Source organism: Schistocerca gregaria, chromosome 2 (genome assembly GCF_023897955.1).
Source record: "Schistocerca gregaria isolate iqSchGreg1 chromosome 2, iqSchGreg1.2, whole genome shotgun sequence".
NCBI lineage: Eukaryota > Metazoa > Arthropoda > Insecta > Orthoptera > Acrididae > Schistocerca > Schistocerca gregaria.
This window is the reverse complement of record NC_064921.1, coordinates 423,692,301-423,705,326: the sequence shown is the minus strand read 5'-3', so window position 1 is coordinate 423,705,326 and position 13,026 is coordinate 423,692,301. Positions and strand designations below refer to the sequence as shown.

The window sequence follows — 13,026 nt, the reverse complement described above, 5'->3', positions numbered from 1 at the left end:
AAATTCTGAGATCGTTTTCTACACAAATGGGTGAAAAGGTGAAGGCTAACAATGACCTTTTATTGAAAGACACTACTGAACAATTTTGGACTTGGAAAACAGACTATTTTTTGAGTTATGATCAATATTCAATAAAAATAACAAAAAAAACAACAAAGTATTGAAAATGAGATTCGAGATCAAGTCAAGGATACTGACTTGCTTGTCTTAAAAGCTGATGCAACATTACTTCTGAAACTGTTATTCTTCCATGCTGCACATTTTCTCCAACTTATCTGTCCGTCTTTTCATGTTATCTTCTACCAGCAATCTGTCTTCTCTTCGCTAGACAGAAATTGTTTAGTTAGTGAATGCATTTCAAGTGTCTTTAAGAACCATCTCAGAGTGTAAGCAGAAATTTATTTGTATTTATGACTGTTTAAGTCTTAGCATCTTGCGAAAAACACTCCGCTCTCTGGGTGCTGATCCTGCAGCGCCCCCACTTTCCCGTTGGTTAAGAGGTGACGCTCTGCCATGACTAGAATCTCATTCATCCTTTTTACCAGTGTACAGAAACCTGAGAAAGAGGGCTGCTGTCAGTTTTCTTTTCCCCTTCAAACAGATCTGCTGTCAATAGCCATATTTCTTACGCATACCACGATACACAAAGCTTACTCCCTAGAAAAGCTCATTATTGTAGTGTAAGTATTTTATTACCTTCCAATAACTGCACGTAACACCCAAAAGTCACCTACTTATGTTACCACACACAAAAATATTATGCTCAACATCCCTCCTCACGTCCTTCACTTCAGTGCCTACACAATCTCCCGTATGGGTCGTATGGGTTCCTCATGCTCACTCTTCCATTTATTTATTCTCACCTTCTTTTCTGGGTTGGGTTCTGATATCTGTAGAAGTGAATACAGAGAACCTTGGAATGGTTGTAGATGCCGAACATGCACTATTGTCATTCTTACTGGTAAGCGAAGCTTGACACTGACTGGTGATGTAGTCTCTATCATCTGGTATGGACCCTAGTATTTCGTGACAATGAAGTATATGGGCTCGACAACATCACCCGTTGCCCTACCTTATAACATGGTACATTCACCACGAATTCCATTGCTGCCACTTGCTATTCTAGGGCCTTTGCTTTCTGCAGATGCCCCTAAACTTCTCTTAATACTTTGGTGAATTACGAACTGGAACTTTGTCCTTGCCGATTTTTGCTCCAACCATATCAAATGGCGATGGCCTCTACCTGCCATACAGGGATTGCCTAGTACTCATGTGAACTCGTATCCCAGTCATAATGTTCAAATAGTAACTCAACATCCTACCAATAGTACAGTGCACTCATTCCATTCTACCATTAGACTGTGAGTGCAGCAGACCAGTTCTTAATTTTTGAACCCGAAGCACATGACACAGTTGTTTCGGAAAGTGTGACTGGAAATGTTCTCCTGGTCTGTGACCAGTTTCAGGCAGACCAAATTTGAGCAAGCAATTGTTAACCATGGCTTGCACTGCTGTAACTAGATACTTGCTGATTTACGGTGATGACCATTTCAACACATTGAGAGAAGAGAGCAATAAACTTTAAAACAAAATGGTTTCCTACTGGAGTCCAGTTAAATAAACCCGAAACATTATCATTTCAAATGGTTTTGTTGCTTCTGGCAACCCTTACAACTGTGTCACATATAGCTTGCAGTCAGTGTCAGCAGTTTGCACTGCTTGCCACTCAGCAAGCCCGTGTTCCAGTGCCTGTACCACCACTATCTAGCTGCTGAAGCCAACCATGTTTCTGAGCTTCTTTCCTAGCATGTGCAGCACATCATAATCAAACTCGCAGAGGCTTAACGCTCACCTTGTCAGGCTGCTAGAAGGGTCCTTAAACCCTAGTAACCATTTTAGAGCCACATATTAGTTATTACCTCAAATTTTTACCAATACAAATAGCACCAAAAATATGTAATTCTGTATATCAAGCAGAGCATTTCCTTCCATGTGTAGGATAGTTCTTTTCCGTATTACTGGATTGTCATGAAGTATAAGCCACAGGATGTTCTTCAACATTCACCTCCTGATTCAAAACACATCTTAATGCCTGACTAAATGCACCATAGACAGCACAGATTCCTTTGAATCAACAGGGAAAATCAAAACTGGGCTTGAAATTATTCAATCCTTTGAATGTAGCTTGCTGTTCCTCTGTTCATTCAAACTTAACAGTTGCATGAGTAGTTGTGCCACATCCATGAACACCTTGAGAAATTTCCAATAATAATTTAAGATCCAAAAAATAACAGTAGCTCTTTTTTTTACTTAGGAATTGGAAAATTGTGTACCAGTTGGGTCTTTACCCCTACATTACTAATTAACTGCCCAAACTAACCCATTTCCTCAAAGGCAAAATGAAACTTCTCCATACTCAACAGCAGCTACGCTGTCGATAACCTTTTTAAGACCTCTCTCAAACATTGTATATGTTCCTCCTCATCCCTGAAAAGAACACAATTATATCACTGAGGCACACCAATCACTGCTAATGTTTTAAACCCCTCAGCGTCCCGTTCAACAACTGCTGAAGTGTTAGTGGTGCACTCTTTAATCCAAATGGCATCCTTCAGTATTCCACAGAGAACCATGAACACTGCCTTGGCCAATCCTCCAGAAACACCTCTAACTGATGGTACTAATTCCTCTAATCCATAACAGAGAAATATCGGAAAATCATCTATGGTCTCATTGTTATGGGGTACTCCTGCTGAGCAGTGCATGCGGACAGGTGAGGCAGGAGTGCACATCTATGTATCGTGGTACTGAAGTAGCTATATATTATATGACATGAACATTATTCAACAAATTTAATATTTTTACATGGTTTGTATTCACTGGTGTAAAAAATGTGTTCCATCCCATACTTCACACTTTTGGATGTCAACTTTTCTTTTCTTTTACTCTCTAAAGTAGCCACCCTAATTTCTTCCTCAGGATTCAAGTTATCTGCATACCAGTTTTATCAAAATTGGTTCAGTGGTTTAGTCATGAGAAGACAACACACTTTCACATTTAGAAAACTTCAAATTACAATATTTCTTTTTTCCACGTTCTGATTTTGATGAAATAAAGCCTTTGTGTTGCTCCAAGCTATGCTCATATTAACTATGGAAAAATCACGGAATATGTTTGGTAGTGTTAGAGGTTAGTCTGTTCAAACAAACAAACAACCAAACGGGGCAGTTTTAAAGTTTTATGACTTTCATATTAGGCACTGTAATTGGAAACAGCGCAGGGTTTCCTTCAACATTGTTTTCTAAGTTAATGATTATTCTCTTCATATAAAATACTTTACAGTTAGTTTAAAAAATGAGGACTTACCTCTTCACCAGCAGACATTTTTTGACTTCTCAACAAATTCACAACACGAATAACATCATTTATCCTGCCTTGTGAAAATACAGCATCACTCCGTACTTTTGAAAGTATCAAACCCAAACAGCGAAGACAGAGTAAATGAAACTGGGCACTTGCATCCTTCTTCTCAAGCCCTCTCGCCTGCAGTAATAAGTAAAAGCACATAATTAATGTACAACAGATTTCGAACAGGTCCACAATATCACACAGTTTTCTGTATTATGCATAATGAAGGGCAACATAAGTAGTGTTTTCAGTGACAGTTATGTGCAGCTGGCTGGGGTGGCCGAGCGGTTCTAGGCGCTACAGTCTGGAACCGCGCGACTGCTACGATCGCAGGTTCGAATCCTGCCTTGGGCATGGATGTGTGTGATGTCCTTAGGTTAGTTAGGTTTAAGTAGTTCTAAGTTCTAGGGGACTTATGACCTCAGAAGATAAGTCCCATAGGGCTCAGAGCCATTTGAACCAAGTTATGTGAATTACAAGCATCACCAACATATTTACAAGCAACCCCAATAATCTTGTGCAGGATTTCACTCTGAAGTAACGAGATGCTGAATGTTAGCGCACCTGAGATGTTTGAGTGGGGGGCCTCAACCCACGACAGTGTGTTCCAAAAGGTGAACACGTGAATCATTCCATCAATGATGACATCATTGGAGATGGTTCACAAGCTCAAATTGGCAAAGGATAGAGAAGGAAATTTGCTTCAAAGGATCCACCCCGGCATTTTCTTCAAGTAATTTAGGAAACCACAAAACTTGGATTGCAGTCGAATGAAGCTTTGTAGGGTGTCATTTTCTGTTTCATGTAATGTGAGATATGGTAAATGGCTTCCAACTAACAGTGTGTGAGTCATTTCTTAGAAGCTTATGCTCACCTTAAAGCCAAACCAATGTCATTTTTGACTGATGTTTCTTTTTCCTTCAAAGTCTAACAGCAAAGGAATGAGAGTGACAGAGGCAGGTTCTGCATGAAACTGTAAGTCTTTAGTCCATATCTACATAGTCACAGTAGACGTGTAACAGTTGCCTCCTTGAGATCTTGCAACTACTCAAAGATCTGTTTTTCTTTCTTTTTTTTTCCTGGGTAGGTTTTCTTATGGAAGATCCCACCATACCCATATAGTGATGGTCCCTTTTATGTACAATTTTTAAAAAATTGGAATGTGGAATGTAAGAACATCATTAGACTTCATGGATGGAAACAACAGAAAGAGACCAGCACTTGCAGTCCATGAGTTGGGACATATCAACAATGATGCTGAAAAATTAGGTTACTGAAAGATGTGATGTTTCCTGCATATAATGTTGGTTGTCAGAATGATGATATTTTTATCCTGTTTCAGCTCCATTATTGGTCAATTTTGAAATTAGCAGATGGTTTGCCTGAAATTGAATAAAATATTTTCTTTCAAATAAGCAAAATCCAATCAAAGAAATATTTTGATATTTTTTCAGTAAGTTCATATAATCTATGGACCCACACTGGAGGAAAACAGGTTATAAGATGAAGTAAAGACAACTACAAACCTGTTGACCATCCTGACCACTGGCACTGGTGACGAGTAATTGAACTTAATGGCTATGCAAAGTTCCTGGAAATCTAGAGGCTTCCATAAGAGTATGATTTGATACATTACACTGTCGTTCACATCAGGATCCTTACAGTTAGTAGCTTGGAGAAAAAGCACTGCCAGGCTTCTGTTGTAAGTGAATGGTTTATAGTGCTTTGTGAATCTTTCTCTGGGAACAGTTACACAACATTCAACGGGTCATGTATGTCACCTTAAATTGTGGTGGTGGTGGTGGTGGTGGTGGTGGTGGTGATGACCAATCTAAGAACTGTAACAAGCTTAACACTGTCCACACAGAGATGTTCTTGCAAGATAAATTTTTATTACTCAAAAATTTGAACACTAGTGTGGGTAAAGACAATAAACTACAAGAGAATGTGATGGGTAAACTAGGAGGACAGAACTGTAATACCAACTGCTAATAAATTCTTCTTGATTTACTAAAGGTTTCAATCTTCAGGTGATTATCAGGTAGCCTATGTATTAAGGGAGGGAACATAAGCAATACAGTTCACATTTAACTGTCAAAACAAAGGTATTTGCTGTACATGCAGTGGTGTAACATATTACTTCCGTAAAATGATGTGTTACCCAATGTCTACCTAACCAATGAACGATGATCGCGAGACTTGCAAAAAAATTTATTACTTAAACAGTCTAAAGCCAAATCTTTTTGTAGGTTTTGTTATTGTTTGTACATGTAAACTGAACAGAAAGGTGTTGCACGGATTTAAGGTCCGACACTAATTGCAGTATTACCATCAGTTGCAGTACCTGCTGGACACTTGAGGTATTCTGCGCTTCGGTATTCCGGCTTGGATAATCAGTGGCGCACCATCGAGAAAAGAGTGTACCATAACATGCTACAAATGTCACCAGAAACTTAAGACAAGAACTTATCTGTCAAATCTGTTGGCATTCTGTTGGTATATTCCAAGCTATCAATTTGATATATACACTGAGATTAATTGATAACTGTAACATTCCTTCCGCAAAAATGTTAATATGAAGAGTTATTGTCTGAGAGCAAGAATATATGTCACATATTTATTTTTGCAATTGAATATAGTGCTGAATTCTTGGCTTCAAGCATTTACTGCTAACTCAGAAGATGAAATCCCAACTTTATCAATGATCAAGCATAAAGGTGAGGTTAAGTCAGAATAAGCAATCACTGTCCAAGACAAAAGCCAAACTTCTGCAAAAGCTATGCATGAACATTAGGAACATTACCACATCCCACCTGCAAAAAGTTATTACATTAAAACTATATTGTAACACTTGGAAGTTCTCATAACACTCCATTATGACAAAACACTGCGTTCTGGCACCGCAGTACAAAGGCCCAGAATAAATACAGCTGGAAGTGAATTAAATTGGTGCATAAGATGATAATAATAATAATAATAATAATAATAATAATAATAATAATAATAGCCAAAAAAGGGAATTACTAAGGAAGATTTGTGATATTTAATTGGAGATTCACTGGAATCATTGACACAGACTCAACAGCCTAATATTACGATCAAGTACACATGTAATTAAAAGCACTACAGGTAAAAGAGTTTAAGAAGAAATAGTTTGATGATGAATGCTAATTGTTGCCAGTATACACCTTGTGCCTATAATCATTCATCCTAATTGATAATTTGGCAGTAGTTATGCTGATGCAGAAGGCCAAACAATGTTTACATAACAGCTGGTGTAGGACATGTGTTGTTTAGCAGGTGACTCTACCTTTGATAATATATGTTTTGCCAGTTACAGGGCTGTTTTAGGTACTGGTAGGAGGGTGCATAGGGCAAGTCTTGCAGTGTGGATGGTCACAGGGTAGGAGCCATAGGGTACTGAGATGGGCGTAGAAGGAGCATGGGGTTTAACAAGAATATTGCGGTGAGTGTGTGTGTGTGTGTGAGGGGGGGGGGGGGGGGGGGGGCATGAAAAGCTGTATTATGTGTGGTGGGCAAAATTTCAGACATAATGGATCTCATTTCAGGTCATGATTTTTAGGAAGTCATGGCCCTGTTGTCGTAGCTGATTAACACATTCCAGACCAGGATAATACTGTGTCACCAATGGTGTGCTCCAAACTTGCTTTTTGGATGGATCAGTGGTACCAGGATTGGATGTGATGGCCCAGAAAATCTACTTTTTAACTAGGCTGTGGGGTAATTACGTGCAGTAAAGGCTGAGGTGATAATTGTGGTGTATTGCTGTAAAGAGTCTGCATCTGAACAAATACAATTGCCTCGGATGCCAAGACTGTATGGGAGGGAACTTTTGACATGGAAAGTATGGCAACTGTCAAAATGTAAGTACTGTTGTTTGTTGGTAGGTTTAATGTGGACGGAAATGTGTAACTGCCTTCGGCGAGGATGAGATCAACATCAAGGAAAGTGGCATGGGATTCAAATAGGACTATCTGAGATTTAAATGGGAGAAGGTATTCAGATATTACAGGAAATTTATCAGGTGATCCTCACCATTAGTACATATGTAAAAATGTCATCAATGTATTTAAACCAAACCAGGGGCTGAAGATTTATAGATCCCAGGAAAGCCACCTGCAAGTGACCCATGAAAAAATTGGCATAGGAAGGAGCCATCCTGGTTCCCATGGCCATACCCCTGATCCGTTCGTATGTCTGCCCCTCAAAGGTGAAGTAGTTGTTGGTAAATATATAGTTGATTAAGGTGAATATGAAGGATGTCATAGATTTGGAATCAGTGGGTACTGACTGACGAAATGTTATGCAGCAGACAGATCATATACATGGGAGGTGATGGTATACCTTCTCTCAATTAAATTTCACATGTTCCTATTCCGAATCCCATGCCACTTTCCTTGATGTTTATCTTATCCTCACCGAAGGCCAACTGTCTAAATAAAAAGGATATTTCCCGGGCCATCTCATTCAAGCCTGGTACAGCTCGTCCATCCAAAAAAACAACTTTGGAGCACACCATTGGTGACTCAGAATTACCCCAGTCTGGAATGTGTTAATTGGCTACTTTGATGCTCCCAATCTCTGCAATATTCATATCGGACCCTACGCTCAATTTCCCTGCCCTATGGCTCCTGCCCCTGGGACCCCACTGCAAGACTTGCCCTGTGCACTCTCCTACCAGTAACTACAACAGCCCTGTAACTGGGAAACACATACTATAAAAGGGAGAGCCACCTGCGAAACAACACGTCATATACCAGCTGTTACATAAATACTGTTCGGCCTTCTACATTGGCATGACTACCACCAAATTATCAATTAGGATGAATGGGCATAGGCAGGTTGTGTACACTGGCAACACTGAATATCCTGTTGCACAGCAAGCTCTGCAACATGACATTCATGAGCTCGGCACCTGTTTCACCACACGCACCATCTGGATTCTTCCCACAGACACCAGTTTCTCAGAACTCTGTAGGTGGGAACTCGCACTACAACATGTTCTGAGCTCTCACCCCCACCTGGCCTTATTTTACATTAATTTCTTCCGTCTCAGCATTTCTTCAGTGTAACTACTCTTTGTTTCACTCCGTTTTAGTATTCTGCATCTTTCACTGTCTTTCCCATCCATTTTTCACCCCCCCCCCCCCCCTCCCACCTCTGTTACATACTATACACTTAGCTTTTCACTCTTATTAACTCATAAGTGATGTTTAAGCAGAATCTCTGTCTGCATATTACTCTGTCTTCCACCTTTAAGCTCTCAGGTTTTCAAATCTTGTCCGATGCAGTTCCCAACAATCAATCTTTACTTCTCATCCCATATGGTAAGTCTCCCCTGACCTGTGGTTCTAAATGACTTTCCCGAAATCTACCCATTTTCCTAGATCTGTCCAGTTCTTTTCCTTCACCCTTCTTCCTTCCCCTTCAACCATTCTGCCTGAAGATGGAGCCACTGGCTCCAAAAGCTTGCCAATTACAACTGTCTTTATGTGTGTGTTCTACCACCACTTTGTGAGTAAATTTTTTTATCTATCCAATTAAATAATTTTCTCAATAATTGATTGTTTTTGTGGCGATCAATGACTGCTGAGGATGTTTACTACATTCATTGAGTTCTCAGCAACTATGCAGCTTCTAGCAAAAGTTGCTGATCCCACTGACTTTCAGTGATGCGGTCCAATTAACATACGATGCAGCGAGCTGCTGAACTGAGTTTGTTGAGGTTAATTGAAACCAAATTAATTGTTATTTAATTTTGTTTGGTGATGGTGTGGGTTTTATGAATAGTGTATTTGCTTTTGAAAGAATGTTGTTAATGGAATTAATATTGATGATGTGACAATTTTTAGTAAGGGAGAATAGCTGAAAGCTTATTATTGTTTCCACTGTGTTTCTATTCTCACCAGAAGTGTTGAGCAACATTCTTAAGGACTTTTTGACAAGTTGTAGAGAATAATTTAGTACGTGAATAGATACTAAGTTAAAGGAGCTGAAGGTTAGACCTGATACTATTAACACAAGTATAAAATCTAAAGATTATGAATTAAAATCACGAGGTGATGAACTAATTGCTAGGATAGATAAGGCAATAGCTGACATAAGAGCTCCCCTAAGGTAAAGGTATGCTGATGTGAAACATAAATTAGATACCATTAGCGAGAAAATACATCGACAAAATGAAATGTTAAATTTACATATTGAGTAACCCTACCAGAGAGAGAAAAAAAGAAGTAGAAATTTGTCTGAATCAGTATAACCATTATCAATGTAACAAGGAGTTATATTTTGGCATTTTTATGGTCTGATTTAGTTGTAAATCCATTAACTAAAGGTTTTGTTGAGTTAAATACTGACCCAAAATTAACTTCAGACATGAGTAAATTTCAAATTTACAAAAACTAAATGTTCAACTTTGTTAACTTTGGAGGAGTGTAGTAGTGATTTATCTGAAATAAAGCTATGGCATAATACTGAGTCAACTATTAACACAACTTTTTGCCAGATGTTGTAGCTAATCTATTTATGAGAGATTATTTGATTTTACTCCAAGGTTGCAAGTGAATCGATGTAATACCTATTTCACAGATTTTTGTTAATAGTTTTAAAATTATTGTGTAGATTTTACTTGTGTGTTAACTTTCAGTGTTAATTTACATTACATGTGTGTTTTGTAAAATTAAGTACATATAACTTAATATTAACATCCAGCGAAGAGATTGCTTACAAAAAGGACAATGTGAGATTTAATTATAATATCAAGCCTGAAATTAAAGTTGTGTCAAATAGTTACTTTCAATATCTGAGGAGAATGAAGGTGGGAACAAAGATTTCATGTGGAATGTCAATGCCCTCACACCTATATTAAGCAAAGTTAAGTACACGGGTCAATTGGTGTGTCCAGAAATGTATCTTGTGATGGACTTTTTGACACAACAGTGTGGTTACAGATCTATGCTGTTTGACCTCGAGGGAGGAGGGGGGCTTCAAACATTGTGTGGACTTCACTCAGAGATACTTACAAGGTTTTAGTTGTTTGTTATGTTATTTCATATTTATGTTTCTATATAACAATCCTTCATCTTTTACTAATCTGTCTTCCTTAAATTATAATTTTTTTCTGTTACCAGTATTCATATCTATCCTAATAGAACAATGGAGTGCTGGCAGACATAACAGTGATAACAGAGCTGTTACATTTTTTCCTGCACATGTCTTAACAAATTAAAATTATAAATAGTTTATATTAAATAGCAATAATTCATCCGTATTTTGATCATACCAATCACTTCATTTCTTCTGTCGGTGCATAAATCTTGAATGAATTAATGAGAGAGGTATTTGGAAGTGTTGTAATTAATGAGGACTATATTTTGAAAGTCTGTAATTATTCATGAAGAATTAATTGTCAGATTATATTTACTGAGGTGTATTAAATATGAGCAATGTGCCTACCTACAAGTAAGGTCATATGTATTGGAGCTTATGTTATATCAACAGATACTTAAACACAAATGAGAAAATCATACCCTCTGCCAGGCATTTAAATGAGGGAAGCAAGACGTGCTGCTGCACATGTGGCCACAGTCATCCTAGCTGCAGGATCATGGAAATGTCACTGGTAGAAGCATTGCATGATGCGGCACTGTAGCCCCCCCCCCCCCTCCCCCGCTCTCTCTCTTCACACACACACACACACACACACACACACACACACACACACACACACACACAAGTAATTTGGAATTGCTGCCTGCCTGACTGGTGCCACATGGCATGCCCCTGCACCTCCCTGACTCCAGGTTGCACCTCCCTGACTCAGACCTCTTCACTGGTGCTCAGAGTAGTGACAATACCTTTTCAGCACAATAATATCTGAACCTACATCCTACAGAACAGTGGGTCAAGAAATTTAATAGTTGTTGTCAGAGTGTCTTGGCCATGAGAAAGAGACTCGAATGCAGTGCTCTCAGTACATTTGTTGCACTTTGGAGGAAATGGATGTCACGACTGGCTAGTACCTATCAGCTGTACACAGTGCAATTTAAAGATTATTCAGCACCATGAGCAGAATCAGTGTCTGTAGTGTGCTTCACATGTGGGTGTCATGTCAGTATGGCTAGACAATACCGAAAATAAAAATTACTGAGGAATAGAAGTAAGAATAATGCTAATGTATTTTATTTGGTGTATAACTGTTGGTACTCCGGACCGAGTGCCAAGAAAGGCAAGGTTGTGGCAGAGTCAGAAATGCGAGGTTTATCAGAACCAGGGGCAGTTTGCATATTATTGGAAAGGTAGCACAATTGACAGTAGACAGTACAGAGGCATGTGGTCTAGTAGAGTCACAGTCACCTAAGTGAAGTATAGAATTGTCAGTCACTCATTTTGCTGCTCCTTTCTCTGGAAAATTATATGAGGGTGCGCAATCATTTGCGGAGGCTCTCAGGAATCTGGCAGAGATGGAAGGGTAATATGATGAGGAACTTTTGAGAATAGCAAAACTAAGATTAATGGGAGAAGCAAAAGCTTTTGCAGGTTATACAGGCACATTCAAGGTAACTGGAACATTTGAAGAATTTCAAAGGGGATTCGTCCAAAGTACACAAAGCAAAACAGTGCCAGACATTTCAGGGAACAGCTGGGAATGGTAACAAAGAAGAATGTGGAATCAACAGAAGAATTTGCAGATAGGATAAGGTGAATGAAGTAATTTCGCGGGAGGCTGAGCGGAGGATGCTTCATGCATCTTTAAGAGGGTTACCTTCGGAAATGTCAAGGAGACTGCGAACAGGGATTCCAACTGATTTGTGCACAGCTTTCAGATAAGTAGTAGAGTGTGAGGAAATTGGCATTCAATTGGACTGCAAGTTACACAGACAGTGTTTTATCAATGCAATAGGTGTGGACAGACAGGGCATGTGTGGAAGCAATGTCACCAGCCATGGGACAGTACAAGTAGGGGCAGAGGTCGCCATAATGGTAATGGTAGTTTCAGGGGTTGGCAACCAGAAAATAAGCAGATGTTAAAATGCCAAAGGGAATCTGAGGTCCACCTACAATCATCCCCAGAAAGATTAAATGCTGAAGTTGACTATGTGGCCAAGGGGATAGTAAGGAAGAAGAACTGCAGGGTATTGTTGGACGCAGGGGCACATGTGTTTGTTGTCAGTGGTGATGTGGTGGAACTTAAGCTGTGGAACTACAATGTGTAGGGGCTGTGCCATTATGAGGAATGGCAATGACATCATTCTGGCATTGGATTCTTTGCATCAGCATTGTGCCAAAACTGATTTTTAGTAGCGCATGGTTGAGATTGAAGTGAAAATGTTTCAGCTGGATTAAAAGCGCTGCCAATGTAGCAATGTCGTGAGGTAAGTCTATTGCATATGAGGAACCATTTAAACCAGGAGCAATCACACAAAGACTCAATTCACACTATTGTGTACCTAAGAGTACCAATAAATTGCTTTGGGTTATGTCTAACTTACTGGTAGGAAATGTTGTGAGTGATGGAACCATTAGAAGTAAATGAAGTATTGGATCAGTCAGGTTGCCCAGGTTTTAAGGTTAACAAAGGGATTGTTAATCACTAAC

At 39.1% G+C, this 13,026-nt stretch overlaps 1 protein-coding gene across 2 annotated transcripts in view; it reads right to left on the bottom strand.

Annotated features, from left to right (window-relative positions):
• LOC126323887 (nipped-B-like protein A) overlaps nucleotides 1-13,026 on the bottom strand; it is a 486,440-nt gene that overhangs the window by 350,768 nt on the left and 122,646 nt on the right. For both annotated transcript variants that reach the window (XM_049994805.1, XM_049994812.1), the window contains exon 8: nucleotides 3,367-3,543. In XM_049994805.1, coding sequence (XP_049850762.1) covers nucleotides 3,367-3,543 — 177 coding nt within the window. The remainder of the gene's footprint in view (nucleotides 1-3,366; nucleotides 3,544-13,026) is intronic.